Raw genomic sequence first — 27,675 nt, 5'->3', positions numbered from 1 at the left:
TTTTTTTTTTTTTTTGCTTAGGGGGACACCATAGCATGAGGAACTGCTTTAAAGGGTTGCAGTATTAAGGAAGGTTGAGAACCATTGATGTAGAGATATTCAGATATAAAGATATATCAATGTAGTTGTCCAAGAGTTCAGAGGTAGGTGAGCAGAAGATGATAAGCTAAGGAAAGAAATGTTAAAGAGAACATGCCAGGGCTGGTATGAGAGTTTAAGGTAAAGCACTTTCCAAGCAAGCTTGATGACCTGAGTTCAGTTCCCAAAACATACAGAAATGTGCAAACTGAATCATCTTAGAGTTTCCCTCTGACCTCCACACATGTGCCAATGGGACTTCCCCTCATTACACACTCCCACCCACCCATCCACCCACACCTGTACCCTCCCACACACACACACATCCACATGGACTCACACACAGACCCATACATACCCAGATGCTCTTACACACACAAACACATACACACACACACACAGGCATATGCATACACACAGGGATACACACACACACACACACACACACACACACTCACTCAGACCTCCTTTCACCACCCCCAACGCAATGCACAAACGGGTGTCCAAGCATGGAGGTCGATAAAAATAGGGAAAACTTGGATTAGAGAAAAATAGGGAAACAAAGGTCAAATTATATTTCTGTAGTTCTGAATCACACACTGCCAAACACACAGTATGGATTTTGGCTAAATAAGCAGGACTGACAACTGAAGCGGAAAAGACATCAAAGACTGAGCAAACCAGCATGTTCTTAGTTGTTTTCCTAAGGGATAGGAGTAAATAACACAGAAGGGAAGCAGAAGTTACAGATAGGGTCCCCAAAGACCTGCTGCAGCAGCTGTTACTACACCTTGGGAAAAAAAAAACACACCAAAACATTACACTCAAAATACAAAAGAAAACATTTGAGCAACCAAGGATTGCAACAGATGATTTACCTGGAAATGAAAGCAATAGTATCAGTTTCCTCTTTTTCTTTCTTTTCTTCCCCATCTGGTGCCACTCAATAGCAACACAATAGTGAAGAAGATCAATGCCTCTTGTTCTGAAGATAATACTGTGGGCCAGTTTTCCTTTCAGCCTAATGAGAATAAGCATGCCCTCCTGGAAGGATGAGGCAGGGGGATCATGCATTTGAGGCCAGTCTGGTCTACACGGCACATTCCAGGTCAGATCAGGAGCTGCATAGTGAGACCCTGGCTCAGAAACATACTAATACAAATGGAAACAATAATAGCAAACAGTGGAAAAAAGGTAGACAGGTTGGTTGTGGCCAAGTTTTTGTTTTGTAATTGTGTCTTCTTGAAGATCCTCTCTTTGAACTACTAACTACTTAGTTCTCTAAGTAGTTCAGCTACTGCAAACAGTAGACAGACTCTGGATGAAAGACTGGAAAATGCCTTTGAGTTAATTAGCTTGTGGGCCAGTGTTAAAGGGATGCAGAATATAGAAAATTCCTAAACCATAACAACATGGAAATGATGTGTGAGACAGAATAAGAGTTCCTATTTTTCACTGTTTGTAGCTAAGAGATGTAATTTAAATAAATAAAATAGAGCTGTTAAATGCTCAATGAATGAGAAAGTAAGACAATACACAAGATGGTTCAGAGGATGCAGAACAAGGGGGGACCAGTATTCCCACTGATGCCTTGTATGCTTGAAGGTGATCAATGAGGAATTCAGCTCAAAGGGAGAGGCTGCTTTGCCCTGACACAAACGCCAACACAGCCTGAAGAAGGTCAGATTAGCAGCCTGCCCAGCAATGGTGTGTAAAACAACGTATTAGGTGTGACCCAGCTCTATTGTTTCATCTCCCTGGCTGTTTTCCCTCTCTGAGTGAAAAGATGAGAGTGTGAAGTTACTGTGACAATTAGTAAGAAAGTTGCCCCTAATGGCTTATATCCCACTGAGCTCTGCAGCAAGTGTGAACCCCGCATGGCGTCACTGGTGTTTCCATGCTGTTGTCGCTACAGCATCTTACGAAAGGGGTCACTTTGTCCACACACAGATAGGTTGTCTCTACAACCATTTGATGACTTTTAAAATCTATTTTCTCACGCAGCCCGCACAATACGCAGGTCCTGAAGTAGTCTGTGTTCTCCCGAGAAAACTATCTGACCCAATTCTGTAAGTGCCAAATGTGAGGTTCTGTGTCCTGTGCTGAAACCTTGTTGACGGGAAAGTGAAGAGGAGGGCTGTGAGACCCAAAGAGTTAAACATGTTTCTCCCTGCTTAGGAAAACAGCTCTGCAATCTCGCATTGCACTGTCTAACTGTGAGGGAAGCGCCAACAGGCGCTTACTGCATTTATGCCACACACAGTCTTGCACTGTGTTTACACCGCGCAGCCCCATCCACATACCCTCCATTCTTCCTTCCCTGCATCTTTCCCCGTAAAGACTGCCCTTGACCAACACCAGAAATAAATTTGATTTCTCTAATGCAGAAAGTAATTGGATTTTTTCCTTATTGAATGCACCACTTTAATGATTGTCCCTGCAACTGCCAATTTAGCTGTAAGTGACTTCTCATCAATCCGATCCCACGACTTAAAATAAAGAGCAGGAACTGGGGTGAAAAAGACCAGCTGCCTTGCATCTAAGAGGTGGTTTCTTAGCTTCGATCTTATCGTTTTCCTGAGAAAATGCCTTATCCCTGGATGTGGTTTTTACCAAACAAGCTGCGTAATAACTGGTCATCTACTTGCAGATGACTGCTCTCTAGGAAATATGATAAGTATTTCTCAGAAATTAGCCTGGCACAAGCAATGAAAATGGAATAAAACACACCCAGTAATCATTTTGTTACATGAAAATATTTATTATCATGTATGCTCCTCAAGAACAGAAGACATACTGATGAAAAGAAGTAATGAAATCTTATTATTATCTCTTAATCTAGTTAAGCATGGAATAAAAACCTTGATGTTTTGTTAAAACCCTTGACACAAGACTTGTTCTCTGCAAGGGTTATGAAGGGGAAGTGACTGAAATTGTCACCTGTTCTCAAGGAAGTTCTCGTCTGAGATTGTGTGTACGAATTTAAATTCCTTTATTTTGCCTATTCTTCTGACAATACAGTTCACCCAAGTCATGCCTTTTACTCTTATCTCTTTTCTTTGATCATGTCAATAAATATCTTGAATCTTCTTTGAGAGAAATGTAATCTATATTCACACTATTGGTGAGAAATAAAAATTTGTAATTGGGAAAGGTCAAAGCAGACCAAGCAACTGAGAAACTAACCAGTTACTAGGTCTATTTTAACAGTAGAAGGGTCTGGAGAGAGGTCTTGGCAGTTAACATCACTGGGTGCTTTGCCCGAGGTTCTCAGCACTTGTGTCCAGTCACTCATGAAAGCCTGTAACTCCAGCTTTAGCCAATCTGATGTCTTTTTCTGTTCTGTGTGCCACACACCCGCTCACACACCTCCACACATGTGTATACATGTATATACATGTATACATGTATATACACATGCACACACAAATAAAAGTAAATCAAATACATGTCTTTCTTTTTTTGAATTATCAGCATTAGTTGTCTCCACAGGTATCAACAAGCTTGAGAGTCTGAGGAACTGAGCCTTTCCCAGAGTTCTTCAGTTCTTTCTGCTTCTTCTCCAAGGCTCCCTGAGCCTTGGAAGTGGTGATGTAGGTGTCCTGTTTATGGCTGTCCATTTAGCTGTCACTTGCCGTCATCACTTTGGTTATGAAATTACCACTGACCCCTGCACAAAGAAGCTTGTCTGACCAAAGCTGAGAGCACAGGAGTATTTCTTAATGGGTGCTCAAAATTCTTCTTTGTACAATATATTATACTCTATAGTACATTTTTTAATTTTGAATCTGCATTGTGAGTGCTGGCTAGTTTCATGTCAACTTCACACAAGCTAAAATTATCTGAGAGGAGGGAACCTCAGTTGAAAAAATGTTTCCATCTGACGGGGCTGTTGGCAAGCCTGTATGGTATTTTCTTAATTAGTGATTGATAGAGGAGGGGCTAGCTTATTGGGAGTGAGGCCATCCCTGGGCTGATAGTCCTGGTTCTATCTCAGCAAGTCATGATGAGCAAGCCAGTAAGAGCACCCCTCCATGGCCTCTACATCAGCTCCTGCCTCTAGGTTCCTGCCTTGTTTGAGGTCCTGTCCTGACTTCCTTCAGTGATGAACAGTGATGTGGAAGAGTTAGGTAAATAAATCCTTTCTTGCCCAAGTTGCTTCAGTCATGGTGTTTCATCGCAGCAATAGTAACCCTTACTAAAACACTGGATGTTTGAATTTGAGCACTATCAACTAAAATCAAAACTAATGGAATGAGGTCTGTTTGATGGAGTATAAATTTTCATATGCGTATGGATGTATGCAGACCAAACCATATTTTTCTCTTTAGGGAAATCATTTCCCATGTCTACTGGCTTTTTAAACGTTCATGTAGCAAGCTAGTAGCTGAACATTTTCAGAAAGCATTAACGTGTTGTATGGGTAATGAGCAATTTTCTTTGTTAATGAGTCTTTTAAAATAAACATACATTTACTAATTCATTTTGTCATTTATTTTTGGTGTAAACATTTTGGAGTACTGTGTGAACAATCCTTGGACATTAGAGAGGTTGCAAAGATAAACACTGACTGTTGGGGATATTAGAGGCTAAGAGAACGAACAGAAAAGTGTTAAAATGAGAAACAGAATGGGGTGTGGCATGAGAAGCTGAGTCTGCGCTCACGAGTTGTGGGCACTGGAGCAACAGCGGAGGCTGCATGGAGGAGCACAGCTGTGCCCAGGCCTCAGCAGAGGGGCATCGTCTGTGCAGGAGCCAGAAAAAGGGAGGATGCTTTTGGAAGTTACGGAGTTGTAGATGGGAGGGTGCTGGCTAATTAGAACACATGCGTCATAAACGGGAGGAAGTGCTCTACCAGAGTAACAGAAAGTAAGGCAGGAAAGTTTTTCTCATGTAGTATTTATTTACTACTTCAGGGGTGAGTGTGAGGCGAGTCAGCAAAAGCCTCAGACAGATGAACGGAAAAAGGAGAGAGAGAGAACAGTAAGGGTTTAGGTAAAATCATTTGAATTTGGGATTTGGAAGTTCTGTTTTGAACCTTATGATTTAGAAACACTTAAGAATAACATAGATATGAATATGTATTCATATTTATATCCTAAGAAGACTTTATTAATCGCAGGTACTGCCCTATAAGAGGTGGCAATCAAGTGAGAGGGGCGGGGTTCACATGACTGAAGAACACTGTATACCTGTGTAAAATGCAGTGATGAAACCCACTATTTCAGACAGAGGATATAGGTTAATAGCTTCAATGAAACAGTTTAATTGAAAAAAAATCCTGTAAATTATAATTAGTAATTTAAAAGCAGTGTCAGCATGTCACATGCTGAATAACTTGATACAGATTCATTCAGGGTGTAAAGTCAACCATGTTCTTACATTTTTTAATTGAATGAAGGACACACTTCTAATTTGTATTTCTTCACGTAGTCTAACATTTAAATGCACATATTCTGTTCCCAGGAGATGTCAATTTCATGCTTGTATTGCACTGAAATCTGAATTTGAGATGTCCTCAGATGCTAAGTCAGTTCCTCTCCCCCTCAGGTCACTGACATGATGCTTCAAGACAAGCCCTACCCCGACTGGGGGAAATCGGCAAGAGCTTTCTGGAAGAAAGGCAACGTTAGAATCATCTTATTCTGGTAGGAAACTGCCTTGTTTATTTATTTATTTATATTCTGCTCCATTTACTAAAGCCCTTGAATTGAGTTTAATTCTCATTAGCTGTGTAGAGTTCTATTTAGGAAGGCTCTGCTGTCCCATGAAAATCGTTATCATATTTTACAGATTTATTCAGTTTGTTTATTGCTCAGGAGCCCATTCATAAGAAAGAAAAGTGATATATGGCTTGACCTGAGGTAAACGGGTTTTCATCAGGTGTATGTGACGTATGAAGCCACCTCCTGTGTAGACAAACGACCCAGGCCGTTTTGCAGGCCTGGCTTCACTGTAAGGATGTGAAGGCCACCTGGAGAAAGCCTCTCCATAAAGTGTGTCCGGCTCCTCGGCGTTTCCTCTTTCCATGATTTCCTTTCCTGCCTCAGCAACATCAAAGCAATCAAAGGGCTTTGATTTTGGCTCTGGGTTATTTCCCATGGCAGCTTTCTTTCTTAAAGAAAAGTTATGTACACTAATGATCAGACACACTGGAATTGATGGCAGTTCGTGCTGGAAAATGAGAGCCTGCATATCTGCCTTTAGAAACGAGATAAGGAATATCTGTTTATTCTTAGACATTAGTTCCATTTTACTTTTTTACAGATGAGACTGCTACAAAAATAATGGCAATTAAGAACTTGGGGAAGATACTCAACATAACTTTTGCAGTGTAGCGCTGTTGTTAAAAATTGCTGTGATATGGAACATTTGAACTCAGTTCTTACCAAGTAGACCAGTGGGTTTTCCGTAAGTGAAAAGAGCATGATTCTGTGGCTGCCGTTCACTCCTGGGCATCACGAGCCTGGACTGTTTTTATGGTGCTTTTAACCTGCATTTATGTTGTCTGTGTATAGGCTCCTTATGTAGCATCCCCGACATTATATAACAATGTAGCAAATACTTACTGACGGAGTTGAGCTCAGGCAAAGTACTGTGGACTTGGTATTCTGTCTGTTTGCTCATTTCATCCCTGGAGAGCAGGCACAGTTATCACAGGCATAAGTCTCTGAGGCCATTAGTCATTACAAATGATGGTGTCTAGGAGAACTGACGTGCCTCTTTTCAAGTAATCATCTTTAATTTTTCTTCAGCTAATTGTTCTGCATAAGACCTTGAGATTATGGGGATCTTTCTACACTATGTAATTCGCTACAATGGTTTCAAGTGTGATGGTGTGAAAGGAGACGGACTCTGATTTCAAAGGTGTCAGTGTGGTGCCTCTCTTAAAACAATACCCGTTTACTATGTATATACAGATTGCACTGATGAAAGAAAATCCGCGGTGGGTTATACACTGCCAGGTACCAGGGCCGAGTCCTGCAGAGGGCCCCTGCGTACAGAGATCTGCCGCCCCTGGGACTGTTTCATTAGCTATTCTTTCTTTGCTTTATTTGGATTTGGTTTGGTGTGGGTGTGCATGGGAGGGGATGCGGATGTAATGGGGTTGTGTGTGTGTGTGTGTGTGTATGTGTGCGTGTGTGGAGGCAAGAGTTAATATTGGCTGTCTTTTTCAGTAGCTCTTCATCTATTCGTTTTTAAGAATTCTTTCTAGTCTTTGAAAATTTTGTTCACGCATAGGTTTTGATCCAGTCCAATCCCCAGCCTGTCCCCTGAAGCTTCCTCCCTATCTCTTCTTCCTCCCAACTATACTTTTTCAGACAGCAAACCTAAACCCTGGGCACCCTCCTGCCCTAGCCTCCCCAGGGCTGGAGTTACGGGCATGCACCTCCATGCTCTGCTGAACCTTGTAGGGGCTGAACCTTGAACTCAGGTCTTTGTGTTTATGCAGCAATCACTCTACCATGTGAACCACCACCTCGGCCCTCCAGTGATATTCTTAACGACAGTTCTTACAGAGGAAGGAATCCATGCAAGATTCTTCCTCAAGCATCTTAATATCATTTTCCTTGAAACTCCCCACTCAGGTCTGTGCACTGTCTATCTCTTTTATACAAAGACCTTATTTTATTGTATGTGATGACATACTCCCAATACTCATTGATTTAAAGTTGTAATTTACTTATGGTTATTGGCAAAAAATGTAATTTTAACTGTAGAGCAAATTAAAATTGTTCATTGTTCAAACAAATTATTAGTATGTGATATATTTGAATGTTGTTCTTTGCCTGTCATTCAAAATTAGTAATTCAAACCACAGAGCATGAAACAATGAAAGAAACATTTAAATTCCATTTTAAGAATTTTTTTTTTCATTTCATACATTTTGGTCTGGCTAAGTTATCTTGACAGCAGTATCATGATTTTTAAAAACTAAAATCTGATGCAAATTATTGAACACGGAAATCATGTGGGAAGCAAAGGAATCTTCCCTCGTGTTCATGTATGTCATATGAAAGGAACTTAGCTAAAAGAAAGGGCATTTGGTTTTCTTTTTAGCTATAAGAAATAAAATATAAAAAAAATTGATATTTGAAATACCATCTCAGTAATAAAAGGGAATATTTTCATACCTCATGTCTCCCACTCAAAAGGGGATGTTTCCTTTTGATTTTGCTTCAGTTATTTTTTTTTTAACAATGGTTTAAGCTCTATGCAGGAGCAGGAGAGGCGTCAAGAACTGTGGTGGGTAGCAGTGTGGTTCTCTGCAGCAGACTTAACAACACTGAGGCTTATACAACGTGCAATTTGTTCTAGCGAAGTTACTGCTCTCTTAACTCACAGGTACGCGCCTGTGTCATCGCCTGCGACTGTCTGGCTGCATTTTGACACAGTGGTAGAGAAACTTCGCAATGAAGAACTGAATTATGACTGTGTATGGAAATAGTAGATGCAAAGGAGAGTATTCACCGACGGCTTCCAATGCTAGTCCCCAAATTGTTTTATAATTTAAAAGAATAAAGATCTAAGAATGAAAATCTTTTTATACTTCCATTTTTTTTTCTGGGAGCTTACCAGCTGCCATTTACACTGTCTTGTCCAAAGTCAAAGAGCAGACAGCACAAGCAGCTTTATGCTCATGGTGTCATCGGTGTCTGTATTTATTCTCCATAGACACAGTTGCTTTGCCTTTCATAGGAAGCATCTTGGGATTCTATTTTCCAAATACATTTTTGGTTTTTGTTGTTGTTTTTTTTTAACCAAAAAGAGAACATTACCTGTGGTTAAGGGAGAGACTGATGAGCGAAATCGGGAGATGGGTTATCGATCCTGCTACCCCTTATAGTCACGTGAGTTGCTTAGAACAATAAATTTGTGCATCAGAGTGGTACATGTCTCATCTGTGTAGATGCTTTTAGTTTGCAATGAGAAGTAAGCCACGTGGAACCTTGTACCTTGCTGGGGCATGTGGGATGAGATGAACCCAGCATCCAGGGCACTGGACACATAGTGTGGACAAGTGCTGAGCCACTGAGATTGGCCACTGTTGAGTACTGCAACGTGATCTAGTCCATCCTGTTGAATACAGAAATATGTCCTTGGAAATAGTCCCCAAGCCACTGTACCTGAAAGCTGATATTTGTGTTTTATGGCCTGGCCAGGGAGTGAGAAGTGAAAAACTGACACAGATTGTAGAGATATAATCCAAGTGGGATAGTGGCACAGTGTTTGGTAAAAGCTGTGCTCTGGGAGAGGTGGAGTTAGAAAGCACAGTATGGGGAGTGAGAGTCTGTGCAGCTGTCCATGCTGTTCTGCTCCACGCTGGCCTATAAAGAGAATGATATTCTATACTCCTCATTTAAGAAAAAAAGAGCTACATGTCTTACATCGTAGTAAGCATTTTCTCCAGCAGCCTAATAGTTTGGAAGAGCATCTTTTGACCCTCATTATTATAATTTTTACCTGGGGGGAAAATGCAACTGCTGTGTATTCTGCTTTGAGTAGTATGGCTGTTAAAGTATAAACTAAGGGCTCAGTTGTTTAAATTTGACCCAACAGGAAGTAGCAAATAATTGTTGTATTATTATTGGTATTATTATTGTTATTTTAATTTATAGTATTTAATGCGATAACAAAAATAAGATAGCTGTCCTCGCAGCCTGGCACCACAGGGTCTGTTCTGGTTGCAGGTCTGAGACAACCCACCATCTAGCACCATGAGGCCTACGTAGGCAGACCATGCCTGAGATGACTCCCTGTTCTGATGCCATGTGGCCTGAGCAGGGAACAAGCCTGAGACAATCCATCAGTGTTTGGGTGAGGGGCAAGCCTAATACAACCCCCCCACAGTCCAGTGCCAGGGGGCTTGGGCAAGGAACAAGCCTGAGATGAACCCTGCCTGCTTCCACAGAACACAGATGGGGCATAGTACTCCTGAGATGAGCCCACACACCCAGAGGCCACAGGCACCACTGAGGTGAGCAAGTGAAAGGTAGAGAGAAGAAAGAGAAAGAGAAGCAGAAGGATGTGTACACATAAAGAGAGGCAGAACTGGAGACTTGAAGGTAGGGAAGAATAGCCTGATATAACCAGCTGCTGATACAGCGTAAGGTCATGGTGAGGTGCTGGCTTGTGCTGCCACCAAGAGCCATGTCTGGGCCCATGGCCCTACAGTAGCAGGGTTCTGTTACCACCAAAGGCCAGGTGGATGTCCCTGGTCTGAGCTGCCACCTGTGGCCATGTTAATGGCTAAGGGCTAGCCCCACCCCTCTGGGCATCCTTGGTGAGCTGGCCCCACCCCTCACCAACTGCAGTACTTGGGAGAGCCGGGTTCTACACCTCACCCAGGAAGCACAGTAGAGTTGGCCCTGGTGTCAGGGGCTCAGGTGAGCTGGTGCTGAGGCTGTGGGTATAGGAGAGCTGGCCCTGTCATTCATGTTTGGTTGTGTGGACAAGGAAGAGATTGTCTCCTAATTTCTCTCCACTTGAGGCAAGAGGGAATGCTGAGCCCCAGGTCATGAGAGTAGGAGAGCAGGCCTGGCACCTAGAGCTGTACCATAGAGCTGGCCCCGCTGGCGTGGGCACGGGATCCAAAGTTGCAGGATCTCCACGACACAGGGCAACACCAGGATATCTGGGAGGAGTCCCAGCGAGGATCCAGTATTGATGGTGTGGCAGAAGACAGAGGCCTGAAACAGACCAATGCCTCACTGCAATGAACGTTTGCAAGTAAACAAGTGTGGACAGAAGGGTATACCGTGTGACACACTATAGTTTCCACAGTGATTTTTTTTTTCCTTTTTGTAGGAGCAGGTTGCAAGGACAGAGGGCGGGCACAAAGGGGTGGGAATATGAGTGGGATTAGGGTGCGTGATGTAAATTCACACAGATTCAATAAAACGTTCAAGATAAAGTAGCTGGCTGTGGTGTGGTGGCAGCTCTCCTCCCAGCCCTTGGGACATGGAGGCTGCAGGATCAAGGTTTTCCTCTGTTCCATAGCAGGTTGGGGACAAGCCTGTGCTACAACAGAGCCTGCCTCAAAAGAACAAAAGTGCAGCAAAAAAAATAACAAAATAAGAAAAAAATACCCAACAATCATGAAACTGTCAGAGAGAGAATTGTTACTGACACCCTTGTAGACTTCACATTGTGACCTATGTGATTACATGTTTCACATTTTGTTTTACAGAAAGCATGCGTTTTGTTATTCTGTAAAACCTCTTTGAACTCTGTAATATTATTTTCTGTTGTAAGGCTAAGATGGAGATGAGGGAACAATTTTGTTGTATTCCCCCTTGCCCAGAGGTCAAAACATTGATTATTATCCAATAGCTACATAGAAGCAGACTTCATCTTCATATTTTTAAAATTTATTTTTGTTTATTCACTTTCCATTCCAATCGTAGTCCCTGCCCACCTCTCCTCTCAGTCCCACCTCCCCTCCTTCTTACACCTCTTCCCCTCCCCTACTCCTCAAAAAAGGGGAGCCCCCTACCAACCCAACCAAACATATCAATTGGCATCAGGACTGAGTGTATCTTCTTTCCCTCCGGCCTGGCAAAGCAGCCCCACCAGGCAGAAGTGGTCACAAAGCAGGCAGCAGAGTCAGAGACAGCCAGTGCTCCTCTGAACTGCCCATCCGGTACATATGTGTAGGGGCCCAGGTCAAGTCCATGCATGGTTCTTGGTTGGTGCTTCAGTTTGTAAGCCCCTGCTGGGCCCTGGTTCGTTGGCTGGTTTTTTTTTTAAAGATTTATTTATTAATTATGTATACATTATTCTGCCTGCATGTACACCTGCATACCAGAAGTGAGTACCAGATCGTATGATAGATGGTTGTAAGGCACCATGTGGTTGTTGGGAATTGAACTCAGGACCTTTGGAAAAGCAAGCAGTGCTCTTAACCTCTGAGCCATCTCTCCAGCCATAGTTGGCTGTTTTTTAAATAATTCCCGAGAAAGATGTGATATGAGCCTGGCAATGCATAGTGAGCTTGCATGATTAAGTCCTAAGTTATTCACCAGTGGAAATGGTTTTGCAAAGACTAGGTGCCAATCTCTTAGTATTAATACAGAAATAATTTAACATTGAATATGAGAAAGTCATACTACTTTCAAGGTTCCATCAAGCCCAATGATCTTATTATTTGTGATTGTATGTGTGTGTGTGTGTGTGTGTGTGTTTGTGTATGTGTGTGTGTGGTGTACAAGATATAGTGTTTGTGGAGGTCAGATGACAATTTGTAGGAGTTAGTTCTCTCCATTTTTTCTAAAAATCTTTTATTTCATTTTTATTAATTACAGTTTATTTACTTTGTATCCCAGCTGTAACCCCCTTCCCATCCCCTCCCATTCCTACCCTCCATCCCTCTTCTTCTCCTATGTCTCCCAGTCCAATGATAGGGGAGGTCCTCCTCTCCTTCCATCTAACCCTAATATATCAGGTGTTATCAGGACTGGCTGCAATGTCCTCTGTGGACTGGTAAGGCTGCTCCCCCCTCAGGTAGAGGTGATCAGCCACTGAGTTCATGTCAGAGATGGTCCTTGTTCCTTTATTGGGGAACCCTCTTGGATACTGAGCAGCAATGGGCTACTTCTGTGCAGGGGTTCTAAGTTATCTCCATGCATGGTCCTTGTTCGGAGTATCAGTCTCATACTAAAATCTGTACGCCTAAGGAAGCTAATCAAGAAGGAGGACCCTGGTAAGTTCAGTCTTCATTCAGAAAGGCAAATGAGATGGACATCAGAAGAGGGAGAAAACAGGGAACAGGAAAGGAGCCTATCACAGAAAGCCTTGGAAGGACTCTACCCAGCAGGGTATCAAAACATTGCTGAAATTCATAGCCAAACTTTTTGCAGAGTGCAGGGAACCTTATGAAAGAAAGGGGAGATGGAAAGACCTTGAGGGAACAGGAACTCCACAAGGAGTGCAACAGAACCAAAAAATCTGGGCGCAGTTCTCTCCATTTTTATGTGGGTGTCTGAGATCAAACCCATTTGAGTAGACTTTCATACATGGAGTCTTCAAGCTGGTTTCTATAACATTTTTTATTTTTTAATTTTTTTATTTATTACAATTAATTCATTTTGTATCCCAGCCGTAGAACCCTCCCTCATCACCTCCCAATCCCACCCTCCCTCCCTCATCTCATCCCATGCCCCTCTCCAAGTCCACTGATAGGTCTTCTTCCCCTTTCATCTGACTCTAGCATATCATGTCTCTCCAGTACTGGCTGCATTGTCTTCCTCTGTGGCCTGGTAAGGCTACTCCCCACTCAGGAGGAGGTGACCAAAGAGCCAGCCATTGAGTTCATGTCAGAGACAGTCCCTGTTCCCCTTACTAGAGAACCCACTTGGACACTGAGCTGCAACATTTTTAACTGGGAAAATATTTCACATTTTTCATATTATAATGGAGTGAGTGTTTATTGTTATTTATTACACTGTGTACTTCCTTCTTACTTCTTTAAGCAAATGCCTGTCTTTGGTTGAAAATTGCTTTTGTAATTGAGGAAAAACAAACCATTTTTACTCCAGAATAAAGCACCTGTGTCTACTGAATCAGTCGCCTGAACACTAAATCAGCAGGCTCCATTGTAAACATGGATACTTTGAGGTGTTAAAACTAGAAAGGCCCTAGACAGTGCTCCAAGTGATTTTTCTCATAGACATAAGACACTTGCTTCTAGACAAAAAGGTAACTGAGGGGGCGGGGGAGAGAGCTCAGTTGGTAAAGTGTCTGCTACACAGAGGGCCTGAGCTCGGTCACCAGAACCCATGTGAAAAGGTAATGCACTCTTGTAATCTTAGTGCTGAGGAGGCAGAGCCAGGCAGGCCTCTGGGGCTCTCCAGCCAGCTGGTCTTATCTACGTGTCCCGGGATAATAAGACACACGTACACGTACACATTTGCACACGTAGACACATGGACCTCTCTACACAGAAACACATTTACATATACATGTAAACATGTATGCACATATACCTGCAGAGGTTTACACACAGAGACACATGTTTGTAAACATACGCCCACGCCAAAGCAGACACACAGGTATACATTAATTTGTATTCATATGCACACATGTATACACAAAAATATGCACATTTGCATACATAATGCACACATTTATACATACATGCACATACTTGCACATACAGAAACACACATACAGTAACACATGTATACACATGCACACATATATATGCACAATAGTTGCAGGCATGCACTCATTTTCATACACAGACACCCACACAAAGCAACTGATAACTCATTACTTTGTTGGAATGTGATATGAGTCATTTACTTTGAAAATTGAACCTATATTTATTGCTGAAATATTTAACTCTTGGGGATTCATTAATACCTGCATATTAACCCTGTCTCATGTCAGTGTAAACTTAATATTGGTGAATTAGAAGTAGATGAGTTTTAAGTAATCTACTTAAATAAATACTTATTAAAAACTGAGCACAGAGTAACATGGTTATCAGAAACACAGCCCTTTAAGCCACCGGCCGGGCTTTCACTTCTGGCCTCACTGCTTGTTATTGTGTGTTCTTTATAACCTTGTTATAAGGGCTGTTGTTCCAAGCAGCAGGTACTGGCCGTGGTTCTGAGAGACAAAAGTCAGGCTAGTGTCATTTTCACTCTAGAGAAGGATACAGGGAGAGGAACGGAGTGAGTGCAGCTAGGATGTGGACCCTGTGATGTGGCACCAGGCAAGCTGGAATTGGTTTTATATGGAGCTGAAACGGCACCCGAGCAGGAGCCATGTTGGGAGGGAATTGATGGTTGGTTCGGTATTAGGGACGAGGAAGAGGAGAAGTTGATGATAGCTCTGAGTGTGAAGAGATGAGCAGCAGCTCGGTGGACAGTGACAGCTGTCTCCTGCCGTAGGAAGTAGGAACTACTGCTGAAGAAGCAAACGCTTAAGTAGGGCACAATCAGCCCAGACGGAGAGAGCAGAGGTGCCCAGCAGTCAGTCATGTGGACCGGGCTCTTGGGAGTAAGTTCTAAGACAGTTGTGTATAAAAATATATTTCATTTTATACTTGTACTTTGTGTGGGTAAATGGTGCATGGAGAAACAAAATAGGATGTGAGAAAAAAAAATCACTAGGATGAAAACCTGTAGAGAAGAAGAGTCTCTGAATGAGAGGGAGTGCTCACAGAGGAGCGATGGGGGAAGGGAATACAGAATGAATGAAACCCTAGGGACAAAGTGGTTCTCTGGAATGGGGCAGATAGGAGCCAGGCTTGTTCTAGTCAGGTCATGATCGCCAGCGGAGGAGCTGGGAAAAGTGAGTATGGTTGAAAGATGAGAAAGGTCAGAAAGACATACATTATAGATTACTGCTATATAGAAGCAATTTGCTTTATTTAGAGCACACATTTTTGTTTAAGAAAATGAACTCATTTTTGCTACATAGGCATCGAATTAAAGCATCTTTAAATTGTGTAGCAAAAATTTACTATTTCTTTAATTGCTGTTTCTTGTTAGGAAAATAAAGAATAAATAGTTCACAATATTGTAAGTTAAAATACGAGTAGATATTTTTTTATCAACAAATAAACCCACAGACTTATGGGCATGTGATTTTTGACAAAGATGCCAAAACCATATAATGGAAAAAAGATAGCATCTTCAACAAATGGTGCTGTAGAAAAATGCAAATTGATTAATACTTATCACCCTGCACAAAACTAAAGTCCAAGTGGAGCAAATACCTCAATATAAAACCAGACACATTAAACCTGTTAAGAAAAAGTGGGGAAGAGCCTTGAACTCATTGGCACAAGAGACAACTTCCAGAACAGAACAACAACAGCGCAGGCTCTAAGAGCAACAATCAATAAGTGGGACCTCATGAAACTGAAAAGCTTCTGTAAAGCAAAGCACACTGATATCAGAACAAAACAACTGCCTACAGATTGGGAAAGGATCTTTACCAACCCTATATCTGACAGAGGGCTAATACCCAGAATATATAAAGAACTCAAGGAGTTAAACAGCAACAAATCAAGTAATCCAATTAAAAAATGGGATACAGAGCTAAACAGAGAAATCTCAATAGAGGAATATAGAATGGCAGAGAAACACTTAAAGAAATGTTCAACGTCCTTAATCATCAGGGAAATGCAAATCCAAATGACCCTGAGACGTCACCTTGCACCCACCAGAATGGCTAAGATCAAAAACTCAAGTGACAACATTTGCTGAAGAGGATATAGAGAAAGGGGAATCCTCCTCCACTGCTAGTGGGAATGTAAATTTGTACAACCACTTTGGAAATCAATCTGGCACTTTCTCAGACAATCAGGAATAGCGATTCCTCATTATTCAGCTATACTACTCCTAGGAATATATCCAAAAGATACTCAAGTATACAGCAAGGACATTTGCTCAACCATTTTTATAGCAGCTTTATTTGTAATAGCCAGAAGCTGGAAACAAACCAGATGTCCCTCAACTGAGGAATGGATACAGAACTTGTGGTACATCTACACAACGGAATATTACTCAGCAATAATAAATAAGGAAATCATGAAATTTTCAGGAAAATAGTGGGATCTAGAAAAGACCATCCTGAGTGAGGTATCCCAGAAGCAGAAAGACACACAGGGTACATACTCACTCATAAGTGAATATTAGACATATAATATAGGATAAACATTAAAATCTGTACACTTAAAGAAATTAATCAAGAAGAAGGACTCTGGCTAAGATACTCAATCTTCATTCAGAAAGGCAAAGAGGATCAACATCAGAAGAGGAGGAAAACAGGGAACAGGATAGGAGCCTACCAAAGAGGGCCTCTGAAAGGCTCTACCCTGAATGGTATCAAAGCAGATTCTGAGACTTATAGCCAAACTTTGGGCAGAGTGCAGAGAATCTTATGAAAGAAGTGGGAAATAATAGGGCCTAGGATGGACAGGAGCTCAACAAGGAGAGCAACAAAACCAAAACTTCTGGGCCTAGGGATCTTTTCTGAGACTGATACTCCAACAAAGGACCATTGATGGAGATAAACTAGAACCCCTGCACAGCAGTAGCCCATAGCAGTTCAGTGTCCAAGTGGGTTCCATAGTAATGGGAACAAGGACTATTCCTAGGGACTGACATGAACAGATTGGTCTGTTCTTTGATCATCTCCCCCTCAAGGGAGCCTTACCATGCCACAGAGGAAGGAAACAGCCAGTCCTGATGAGACCCGATAGACTAGGATCAGAAAGAAGGGGCAGAAGACCTCCCCTATCAATGGACTTGGGGAGGGGCATGGGTTGAGAAGAGGGATGGTGGGAGGGATTGGGAGGGGAGGATGGAGGGAGCTACGGGGGAATACAAAGTGAATAAACTGTAATTAATAAAAATAAAAAATTAATTAACAGAAAAAAACACAAATTATTCACTTCGTATCCCAAGTTTTATAGAGTAAAGCTCTCTAGAAATTGTTGTCAATCTTCGTTTTAATTGTCTGAGTCATAAATGACCAGCGTTTTGAGGACTGAATGAATAGTAAAGCTCTGGCATCTTTGAGGAGCAGCTGGTTGCCCAATGCTCTGTCTCAGTGTGCTCCAAATTTAGCTCAGAGTCTGGTGCTCTATAAACTGGTTCTGTGCTCCTTTGGTCCCTACTGGAAACACAGCAGATTACCTTCAGAACCAGGATTGTAACAACTAGTACTCTGCTATCGTCTGCAGGGCAACTTCTACTGTTAGCAAGTGAAAACAAGTCATTATTTTATTTGTGGACCAGGGATCAAAACTAGGAGCGATAAAGAGTGAGGCCAAGTTTCACACAGGACAAGATCCCTACCAGTGATGTGGGCTATGCCCCTAGGCCCATCTTATTTTACTTTGAGATAAGGTCTCACCAAGTTCCTTCGATGATTTGAACTCTTTGAAGTCCAGGCCTTAAACTTGTCATCTTCCAGCCTCAGTCCTCCATTAGAATGCCCCAGTGCCCAGCCTCAGTGAATGCCGGAAAGGGCTCTCACCTTGTTCCTAGGAGGCACTCCAAGTTTGCTTTCCCACTGGCTGAATAGAACTTGTCGATAATAGCTGGACAAATAAGTGATTCACATTCTAGACCAATATGCAGTCTAGGCAGAGATTTGCCATGAGCCAGAGAAAAAAGCCAGCTCACCTCAATCACAAGCTCTTTTTGTGATTTTTTTCACTAAGAGAGGCATTCTACTTTACATGGAACAGTGAACAAAACCAGACCTTGATAAACAAAGATATAAATTTACTTTTAGAAAGTCCCCAGGAAACAAAATACAGCAACACACACGGCACATTTAAAGGATGTGTGTTGGGGCTGAAGATATGGCTTGGCAATTAAGAGTAGGTACTGCTCTTGAAGAGAACCTGAGTTCAGTGCCTAGCATCCATGTCAGGTGCTCACAACCACCTGAAACTCCAGCTCCCGAGGGATCCATCTCTTCCACACACCATGGCACTTGTATCACACAGACATATACATAAACACATAGTTAAAAGTAAGTATTTTTAAAAGGTTTGTGTGCCATGAGTGACTTTCATCTCTTGGGAAAAAGGGTGGTTCAACAGATATAAATCTATCAGTGTGTCACGACATAGTAATGGGGAGAATGACGTGATAATCATGTACAGAAAAAAAGTAACAAAATTAATAGTTTTGAGATTTTAAAAAAGAAAACAACAGTTAACAAGCTAGTTGTGGAAGGAATGTATCTCAACACCATAGAAACCTCATATGAAAATCTCGGAGATCACTGTGTATAATGGTGATAAATGTTACGACCGTCTTTTAAATAAGAAAAGCATGCCTTCTCTTCTCATTCCCATTCAACATCTAGTGACTGAGAAGTAACAGAGAGACAATCAGGATGCATCTAGACATAGAAGACAGACACTCAGCCATCTCAGACACTCACCAGCCAGACCCTGACAACCATCGCTTCTGTTTCCAGCGCTGGAGTCTGTGCTCATTGCTTTCGTTAATGTGTACTGCTGGTTGGCAAAGTGTGCACCCTTCTTTGCAGTCTTTTAGTGACAGAATCCTATGTGTCTCGGTGACAGTGAATGACAAAACTGAGTTCAGAGTGCAAGCCAGCTGATTTCAAAGCTTGGAAATACTGCCCAAAACTGCATCTATTATTTAACTTATTTAACCACTTTACTCCTGCTTGAACTCATGTATTTATTGCCATCCATCTTTTCATTCTCTTTGAAAATGGTTGGATAAAAAAAAAAGGCATAAAATCCAAGAACCCTTGACTGGAAGGTCAGTATGCAAGAATGAAGACCAGAGTTCAGATGTGCAGACACGCTGAATTCATCAGCATGCACACGTGTAACCCCAGCGATCCTGCGGAGAAGGCAAAGGTGGAGGCAGAGAATCCCAGAAGACTATTCTGCAGCTAGTCTGTGAATAAGGTGAAAAGACAACAAACAGGCCTTGCCTCCAATAAAGGAGACAGTGAAGAGTGACACCTGCCCTGAGTTCTGTGCGCTCACAAGCATTCATATACAGAAAACAACAACACACACACACACTAGAAAAGTTATGGTGTTTCTCTGCTTATATTCGAATGCCTTCGTTTTTGATAAAGAAATTGAAATAAAGGAACAGTTCATCAAAAGCCACAAAATTAATGTTGTTGTGCCAATGAATACTCTGAAGTATTGAATCCTGTCTGATGGTCGTTGTCTTCCTGTGTTCTTTTGGTTGATCTTGTTTAAAATAATTATAAGAGTCTAAGTAAAAGAATGTGCTGGTAGCGAGGCATGGTGGCACATGCCTGTAAGGCAGGCAGGCTGGGGGAGGTGGATCTCTGTGAATTCAAGGCCAGCCTGGTCTACAAAGCAAGTCCAGGACAGGACAGGCTACACAGAGAAACCCTGTCTCAACCAACCAACCAACCAACCAACCAACCAACAAACAAACAAACAAACAAAAACCAAGAAAACAAACAACAAAAAAGAATGTGCTGTGCTGATTACAGGATATGCTGATGTAGCAGTTCTTACAGGCTGGTGGTAATAATCAAAAGCAATCTGTGTAGTTTTAACGTGACATAATTGCATGTCATTTTCTTTCAATTTGCTTAAGCCAGAAAATAAGATGTGCAATGTATAGTTTGATACACCAATAGGTGCAATGTGCTAATAGAAGCTTGCCTTAAGCCCATACATGAAAATCCAACTGATAGTTTTCTTGTTTGGTTTACCTGCATGGTTTTCAAGGACGTATTTTCTGTAAAAAAATGCATCTGTAAGACAGAATAAAGATTACAGGTGATGTCATATATCGACAGTAATAATCACAACAAAACCACAGCATTTTTATAATAAAAACTGGAAGTGAGGAAGCATCAAAAAATACAGCTAAGTGATGACAGGCTCTGCTCATTGGGAGAGTGAGTTCACATTTCATGCCAAAAAAAAAAAATCTTGGCTAGAGAGAAATATCCAGTATGGTCCTTTTGCAAGGAGCCATTCTATGACATCCAAAACCCTTTGCATTGTAAAATTTTGTGATTCTGGGTAGTCATGTTTCCTGATGTAAGGCTGACAGCATAAGGAAATGTTAAATTTCAGCTCTCTCTGGGCAATAGTATCTAGTCAATTGTTAGGTAAAGAGGAGAGGAGCCTAACTGAACAGTCACACCATAATTGACAATTTTTTTTCATTTGGTAACACTTGACAGTGATGAGCCCACTGTCCCTGTAGATCAAGGAGTAAATCAATGACGACTGAAGCCAAATCTCTAACTGTCGACAGGTTTAAGTTACATATGAAACAGGGCTCTAATAACCTGTGAAAACTGGTCATTAGATTAGAGTCACACACATCACCATGACCTCAGGTTGACCTTAATATGGAGACACATATACAAATGCAGAAATAACTTCAGTTGTGCGTGTGTGGATAGGAGTTAGAATATGGTTACTCTCCATGCAGTACTGTTTCAGCCAGCATCAGTCTGTGTAAGAAAGTGTTCCCTTAAACTAACAGTTGAGGTAAAAATTCCTATGACCTAGAGTGTTTTGTAATTCATGAGTTAAATTTAATTTATAAGCAATAACAGCTTGTGGTAGTTAGTACAAAATAATGTGCTGTGCGGCTTGTGACCTAGGAACAATACACTGACTAGTACATGATACCATTTAGATTTGGGTAAGTGAACTATCCACTAACAGTCCATTTCTTAGACTGCTTTCCTATTGCTAATAAAGACGAATGTGTATATAGAATGAACAAATGTGTGTGTGTACAATATGCATGTGACATATGTACATGTATAAATGCATACATGACTGCTGCTCTGGGATGGGTTTTTCCCCTCAGGGTATCCAGGCGTGTTGTGCACAAGGCTGCGTAGAGGGAGTGAAGTTTAGCTGGGCTGGTGGGATAGAAGCAGGATCTGGGTCATTGTGAGTACAGGAGAAACAGCCTTCTCTGGAGACAATTTTCAGTGAAACATTTCTCCTTATCAGAGGGAAACAAGGGCTATATAAATCTTGGGGAGTGCATAGGGGTTTTCGGGGGTGAATGTACATTATTGGCAGGGGCGGAGCTTCATTTGCATGAAAAGGAATTCCAGGTGCTGGCTCGATGATATGTCCTTATAAGGAGAGAGGAAGTTTAACCTGAGACTTGGCCACCAGGCTAAGTGACCATCTCAAGGGTGACAAAGGTGGGGAGCAAGGCTGATTGCACCTGGACAAGAAGGCCCAGAGCAGAGAGGAAGCAGCTCTACTTCTGCCGGCCTCAAGACGATATTCTCAGGGTTTGGGCATGTCTCAACCTCACTCTTGCTCCTCTTGTCTCATGGCTTTCTGGTCCCACACATCTTCTTGCTCTACTTTCCAAAATGGTTTAAACAGAGTAGCACTTTAGTAGGAATGATAGCCAAAATCAGACAGCTTAACTTGATGTCAGATATTACTCTATTATTAAAGTAACCAGGGACTCCAGTCGAAGTGTCTGGGACTGGGTCTCAGGCTGAGAGTCTAGAGAATGATCATGGAGCATCTTATCCTAGAAGGTAAGGGATCATGGATACATAAAAAGAGAAAAGATAAGGCGTTCTATTCCTTTCTCTATTGCTCTTCCGGGTCTTCTTTTAAATTATTAAGTAAATATCTACTGTTTATAGACTTTTGCTTTGTTGTCGACTCTTTCTGCATCACCCTCCAGTAACTGCACAAGTTCCATGTGGCTTATTTTTCAGTACTATTGTTCTGATTTGGATTTAATGATTTCTCTAGTATGCATGCACTTATGGGTATAGATCACAGAGTCACATGTTTATCTGGTCATTTTTGCCTGTCACTACTCTCTTTCTAAAGTAAATGCTGATGGTTTGGGGGATGCACTGGCTATTTTTATGTCAATGTGACCCAAGCTATAGTTAAAAGGGGGACCCTCAATTGAGAAAATGCCTTCAAAGGACCAGGCTGTAGTCAAGCCTGTAGAGCATTTTCTTAATTAGAGGTCTTATGTTCTAAGAAAGCAGGTTGAGCAAACCATGGGGAACAAGCCAGTTCCCTCATGGCCTCTGCATCAGCTCCTGCATTCCGGTCCCTTTAGTAGCACCCCTCCATGGCCTCTGCGTCATTCTGGTTCCTGCCCTGTTTGGGTTCCTGTCCTTCAGTGATGGTCTACAATGTGGAAGTGTAAATGAAATAAATCCTTTCTTCCTCAAGCTTCTTTTGGTCATGGTGTTTCATCACAGCAGTGGAAACCTTAACTAAGCCAGGGAAATAAGATTCTCCCTGATTGACCTCATTTAGCTGCGCTTCTTTTATTGCTACTTCTGAATGAATGAAAGGAAGATCCCTTCCCATTCCAGAGCCAAGAGTTTCTCTTTCTTGCCCTGCACCAATTTCTCCCCCTGAGGACAAGTCATGCCTAAGATGGACATCAAGAATCCTCAATGATTAAGATGGTGCTTTTATGTCTCCACATCATAAAATGGTGCTTTTATGATGTCCACCACTACACTCTGGCCTTGCCCTGCCTGAAAGTAAACTGTAATGTCACAAGAGGCTTTTAGGAACCAAAGTTTTTCTGGTGTATAGTGTTCTGTAAATAAAATACTGAAATGTTTCTAAATCTGGGAAGACATGAGGCTGTGAAGGGAATCCTTCAATAACAAGCCAGTCACTGAGCATGTCTGAAATTTCTCTAATGGTTCTTTATTCCTTAGATCCCAGGTCACTCCATATGAATTCCTCTGTAATATGTTCCTTTTATTCAATGTTCAATGCCTGGGTTTCTGTAGCTTACTTGTCCTCTCTAATGTTTCAGCATAGGGTATGACTAGATTTCCTTCAGTTCTATTAGTTTATTGCATATTTGATGGGTTTCTCTACCAGCTTTAATCAGTTTATTTACCTTCATGGTTTCAGACCAAAGGCCATTAACAATATTCTACTTCAAGTTGGCTCTTCCATTGCTCTTCAGGACATGCTACTCTCTGTTTAATCCTTTCAAATTATGAATTCCCCCAAGCTCTAATGTCCTGTACTGTCCACATTGTAGTTTCGCCTTTATGAACTAACGTGGCCAAGTAGGGCTTGTTCGGGATGATTTGTGAGTTGCACCACAAACCATTGGACATATAAAAACCATGGGTTTATGAAGATCCTGTTTGACTCACTTAGCCAGTTAACTGTCCCCTATCCAGAGTTGAGGTCTTACCTGAACATGAGCTGTCACACTGGCTGTTCATCCATTGACTTACTATATCATACCCTGTACTGTGTTTACTGCTGTCACCTCTACATTGACAGACAGTATTTCCCACAGAGTCCCAACATTTATGAAGAGTGGGTCAACTTGGTCTTCATTCACTGGTCCTACTTTAATAATCTTCTGTGCACATGTTCAAACACGTACACTCTTACCCACACGAGCCTGTACTCACCTCCATTCAGACACATAATCATTCCAACCTACATTGGATACTTCATAATCTTCACGATAGCTTCAACAATTGGCCCTTCACGACTCTTCTTTCAGTTGGCTTAGCTACAGCAGCTCTGCAGTCACAGCTACAGGGGAGCGGAGGCTGTAGGATCATAGGTTCGGTGCCTTCCCTGGGAACTTAGGAAGGTCCTATCATAACATAAAAAATAAAAGGAGGGATGTGGGAATGGCTGCATGGTAGAGCTCCTGCTTGCTGTGGGTAAGGGTATAGATTCACTCTCCTACCACACAAAGGGCCATTTTTAAATTTTGCCGCTGTGTACTAAGCTTAAATTTTATATGCTTCAGGTAGTTGCCAACCTGCTTATGACCCACAAAGTACATACTCTTCAAAACACATTCATGTTCCATTCATGCCAACTCTCTTGGTTGGTAAGTCCTCTGCATATTGATCTGTGCCTGGTGTAGAATGAAGGAGGTCTAGGAATGATGGATTTTTTAAAAGTATTTTCTTAAATGATGTATTGATCTAAATAATGAAAAGGAAGTCCTGTTGGGCAGTATGTCAGGAGTGGAAAGCATAGGAAGGAGCATCCAGAAGCCACAAGGAGCTTGGTTCTGTGTTATCATACCCCTCCCCTTTGTCTGCAAGGTAGCCTTGATGGTGAATGCCCCTGCGGGTAGCTAGACTACCTGAGAAGCAAGGACAGCTGTTGTGGTACATCAGCATGTGTGGCAGATATTGTAAGATAAATGTAGAATTTTTAAAAACCACCACAGCTTTGCTCCAGTCTTCCTTAGTGCTCCCCTCAGAGTCCCCAAAGTTGATTCTGAAAGCGTAGAATAAAGCAACCATCTGCAACAGGGGCTTCTACGCACCATCCGTTCTGTCCTGATTTCATGGGACTGGGTTGAAAGACTCATTCCTCCTCCACAGGGAAGCTGTAGCACCATGAACAGCCCTGGTACAAAGGAAACACTAAGTGCTGTGTTTTCTTTGTGTTTTAATTCTCCTCTGTCTTGTGGTAACTTGGAGCAACAGATTGTGTTGCAGAAAAACACTTTACAGATTTTATCCGATCTAGACGGGACATACCATTATAGGTTTCGCTTCACACATCCGAACTGCAGTGGGCTGGGATTTTCTTGCAGTATGCCACATCATAGCATGGTGCTTAATGAAACGAAGTTTAGTGTCACAGAGAGAAAATGACAGGCCAAAAAACTGCCACAAAGCTACATTAAGATGTAGTTGGCATTCACTTGAATCGCTCCAGTTGCATTGCAAAAATAGTGTTTCTGGAATTAGAAAAAGAGAATGTTGCCAAGGTTGAAATCATCAAGAACAATTTAATTTGTCTTTCCTTATTAAGAAAATGAACTGATTTTTCATTTTAGTATAAAATGCTTATGCATATAATTTTTAAAACCACATACAGAATTGTAATTTTGTACTTAAATTTATGGAGATATTCATTACTCACTTTTATGAAAGGAATTTCAGTATATAAATACCTTTGATTGACCATACCATGACATGCTGTGTGCCATACAAGGTAACACAAAACGTAGGCCTTTCTGTGAGCTGGAAATAGCATCTTTGCTCACAGTGTATTCATGCTAACCTGTAGAACATGTCAGGGAAGCCAGGCTTTAGCTAAGACTGACAGACAGGAGGGATGGAAGGGGCGAATGTATTTGAGACTGTCTGCTGGGTGCTTTAAGTATATGATAATACTTTTTTTAAAAGCCCAATGCTTTATTGTTATCTGTTCAGTTTACCTAATACAATAAAATGCTTTACCATTACACAGTATTCTAAATATGTAATAAAAGAAAAAGTAGAAAGGTTTCTTCGTGTGAAAAGTGTATTTCCTTTAATTAGGGGACCCAGAGTAAACCCAGGACAGGCAAAATGGCTGCCAGGATGTGCTCAGAAATGTGTTCATTGTGCCTGTTTCTGCTCAGGCATCAGGAATGTCTTCTCTATGTCTGTGGCTTCAGTCTTAGAAGGGTCAGTCTAGATAATAATGAGATGGGGGCCTGGAGATCAACACCATAGAAAATGCCCTTTAAAGAACATGAAGCTGGAATTAATTGTGGTTATGCCATTATATATACATATATATATATATGTCATGTAAGGATAAAGTCACTTTTTGAGAAATACATATTTATTTGGCTTCATCAACAAACACAGTGTTCTAGTGTCCTTTCATTAACATGTGGACATTATAGCATCATTACACAAATTAGGAGAGGGCTGTGATGTCACTAGGTGCTGTGTTGTGAAAACCTTATCTTGTATGTAGTATATAATTGACTGAAACATTATTAGGGGACACATGGGTATGTTTCTTTCTCAAAGTATAATATGGATGAACAGATCCTCTGGGCTCAGTATCATTGATTCTCCTCATCCCCTCTCTCTCTCTTATCTATATATCTATCTATCTATCTCTATCTCTCTACATATACTATATACCTATTTTCATATAACATTTATGATATTTAACTCTCGTTGGCTTACATTGTTTTGTGTGTATAGGGTCAATATTTTGACCCTAACATGAAGTGCTTCAGAGTGTGACTGATTTGAAACTAGGATGTTAAGGATGTTAAGGAGCTGATCAAGTTAAAATGATGTCACTATAGGGGTCCCTCATCCAGGGTGGCTGGTCTCCTTACAAGAAGGGGAGATTGCAAAGCAAACGTCACGTAGAAAGTAAGAGACGAGCCAGCTATCTTCATCCTAGAGGAAGTCCCAGAAGCAACTCACTCTGCCAGCACCTTAATTCTGGCCTCCAGAGCTGAGAGAAAATCAGGTTCTGTTGTGGTCAGTGTCTGGCACTTTGTTACAGCAGCTGTACCATAGTGGCAGCTGCGTGTAATAAAAATACAATGAAAACCCAACCCTCTAGCCCCGGTCGTCAAGCAATTAGCATTCTTTCTCTTTCTTCTTAATAAAAGTCAAATAATTCAAAACCAGCTGTACAGTATTGATTTTTTCCGAGGCGATTTTTAAGACCAGGATGCCTTTGGCCCATTACGTGTTATGGTCAGCCTCCCACTTATTCGACATTTGCATTACAACTCACAGCATAACTTCACTTGCAGTAACATGACCCTCGGTCACTTTATCATTTGAAGTCATGAAAGAAAAGATTCGGTCTTGTTTAGTCTATTACACTTATGAGAGCATGAAAATGGATATTAGATTTTTAGAAATATTTGCAAGCTTGAATAAGATGAGATCGGCGGCTAGAAATTCAGTGTCGTCAAACAGCTCTTTGCACGTAATTATGTATTAAGGCAGAGAAGACGTTAGTGAGAATGTCTTATACTTCTAACTTCAGAGATTACTATTATTGCCTAATCTGCATTCCCGTGGCACTTTCCAATACAGAGATGCTTCTTTGAGCATGTGGACTCGGCACCCTTGCTTTCTAACACCGGGTTCCCCTCTCAGTGTCTAATGTTAGCTGGGCATGGTGGTGCCTGCCAGCACTCAGGGAGGCAGAGGCAGGCAGGTCGCTGTGAGTTCGAGGCAAGCCTGGTCTACAAAGTGAGTCCAGGACAGCCAAGGCTACACAGAGAAACCCTGTCTCAAACAACAACGATGCAAGAAAGAAGGAAGGAAGGAAGGAAGGAAGGAAGGAAGGAAGGAAGGAAGGAA

At 41.6% G+C, this 27,675-nt stretch overlaps 1 protein-coding gene across 2 annotated transcripts in view; it reads left to right on the top strand.

Moving 5' to 3' along the window:
- Tmem117 (transmembrane protein 117) overlaps positions 1-27,675 on the top strand; it is a 448,350-nt gene that overhangs the window by 278,209 nt on the left and 142,466 nt on the right. For both annotated transcript variants that reach the window (XM_055627032.1, XM_055627034.1), the window contains exon 5: positions 5,629-5,726. In XM_055627032.1, the coding sequence (XP_055483007.1) occupies positions 5,629-5,726 (98 nt within the window). The remainder of the gene's footprint in view (positions 1-5,628; positions 5,727-27,675) is intronic.

Source organism: Psammomys obesus, unplaced genomic scaffold, assembly GCF_907164565.1.
Source record: "Psammomys obesus unplaced genomic scaffold, mPsaObe1.curated_primary_1811, whole genome shotgun sequence".
Lineage (NCBI taxonomy): Eukaryota > Metazoa > Chordata > Mammalia > Rodentia > Muridae > Psammomys > Psammomys obesus.
The sequence above is the reverse complement of the archived record's forward strand: the minus strand, read 5'-3'. Positions and strand labels throughout refer to the sequence as shown.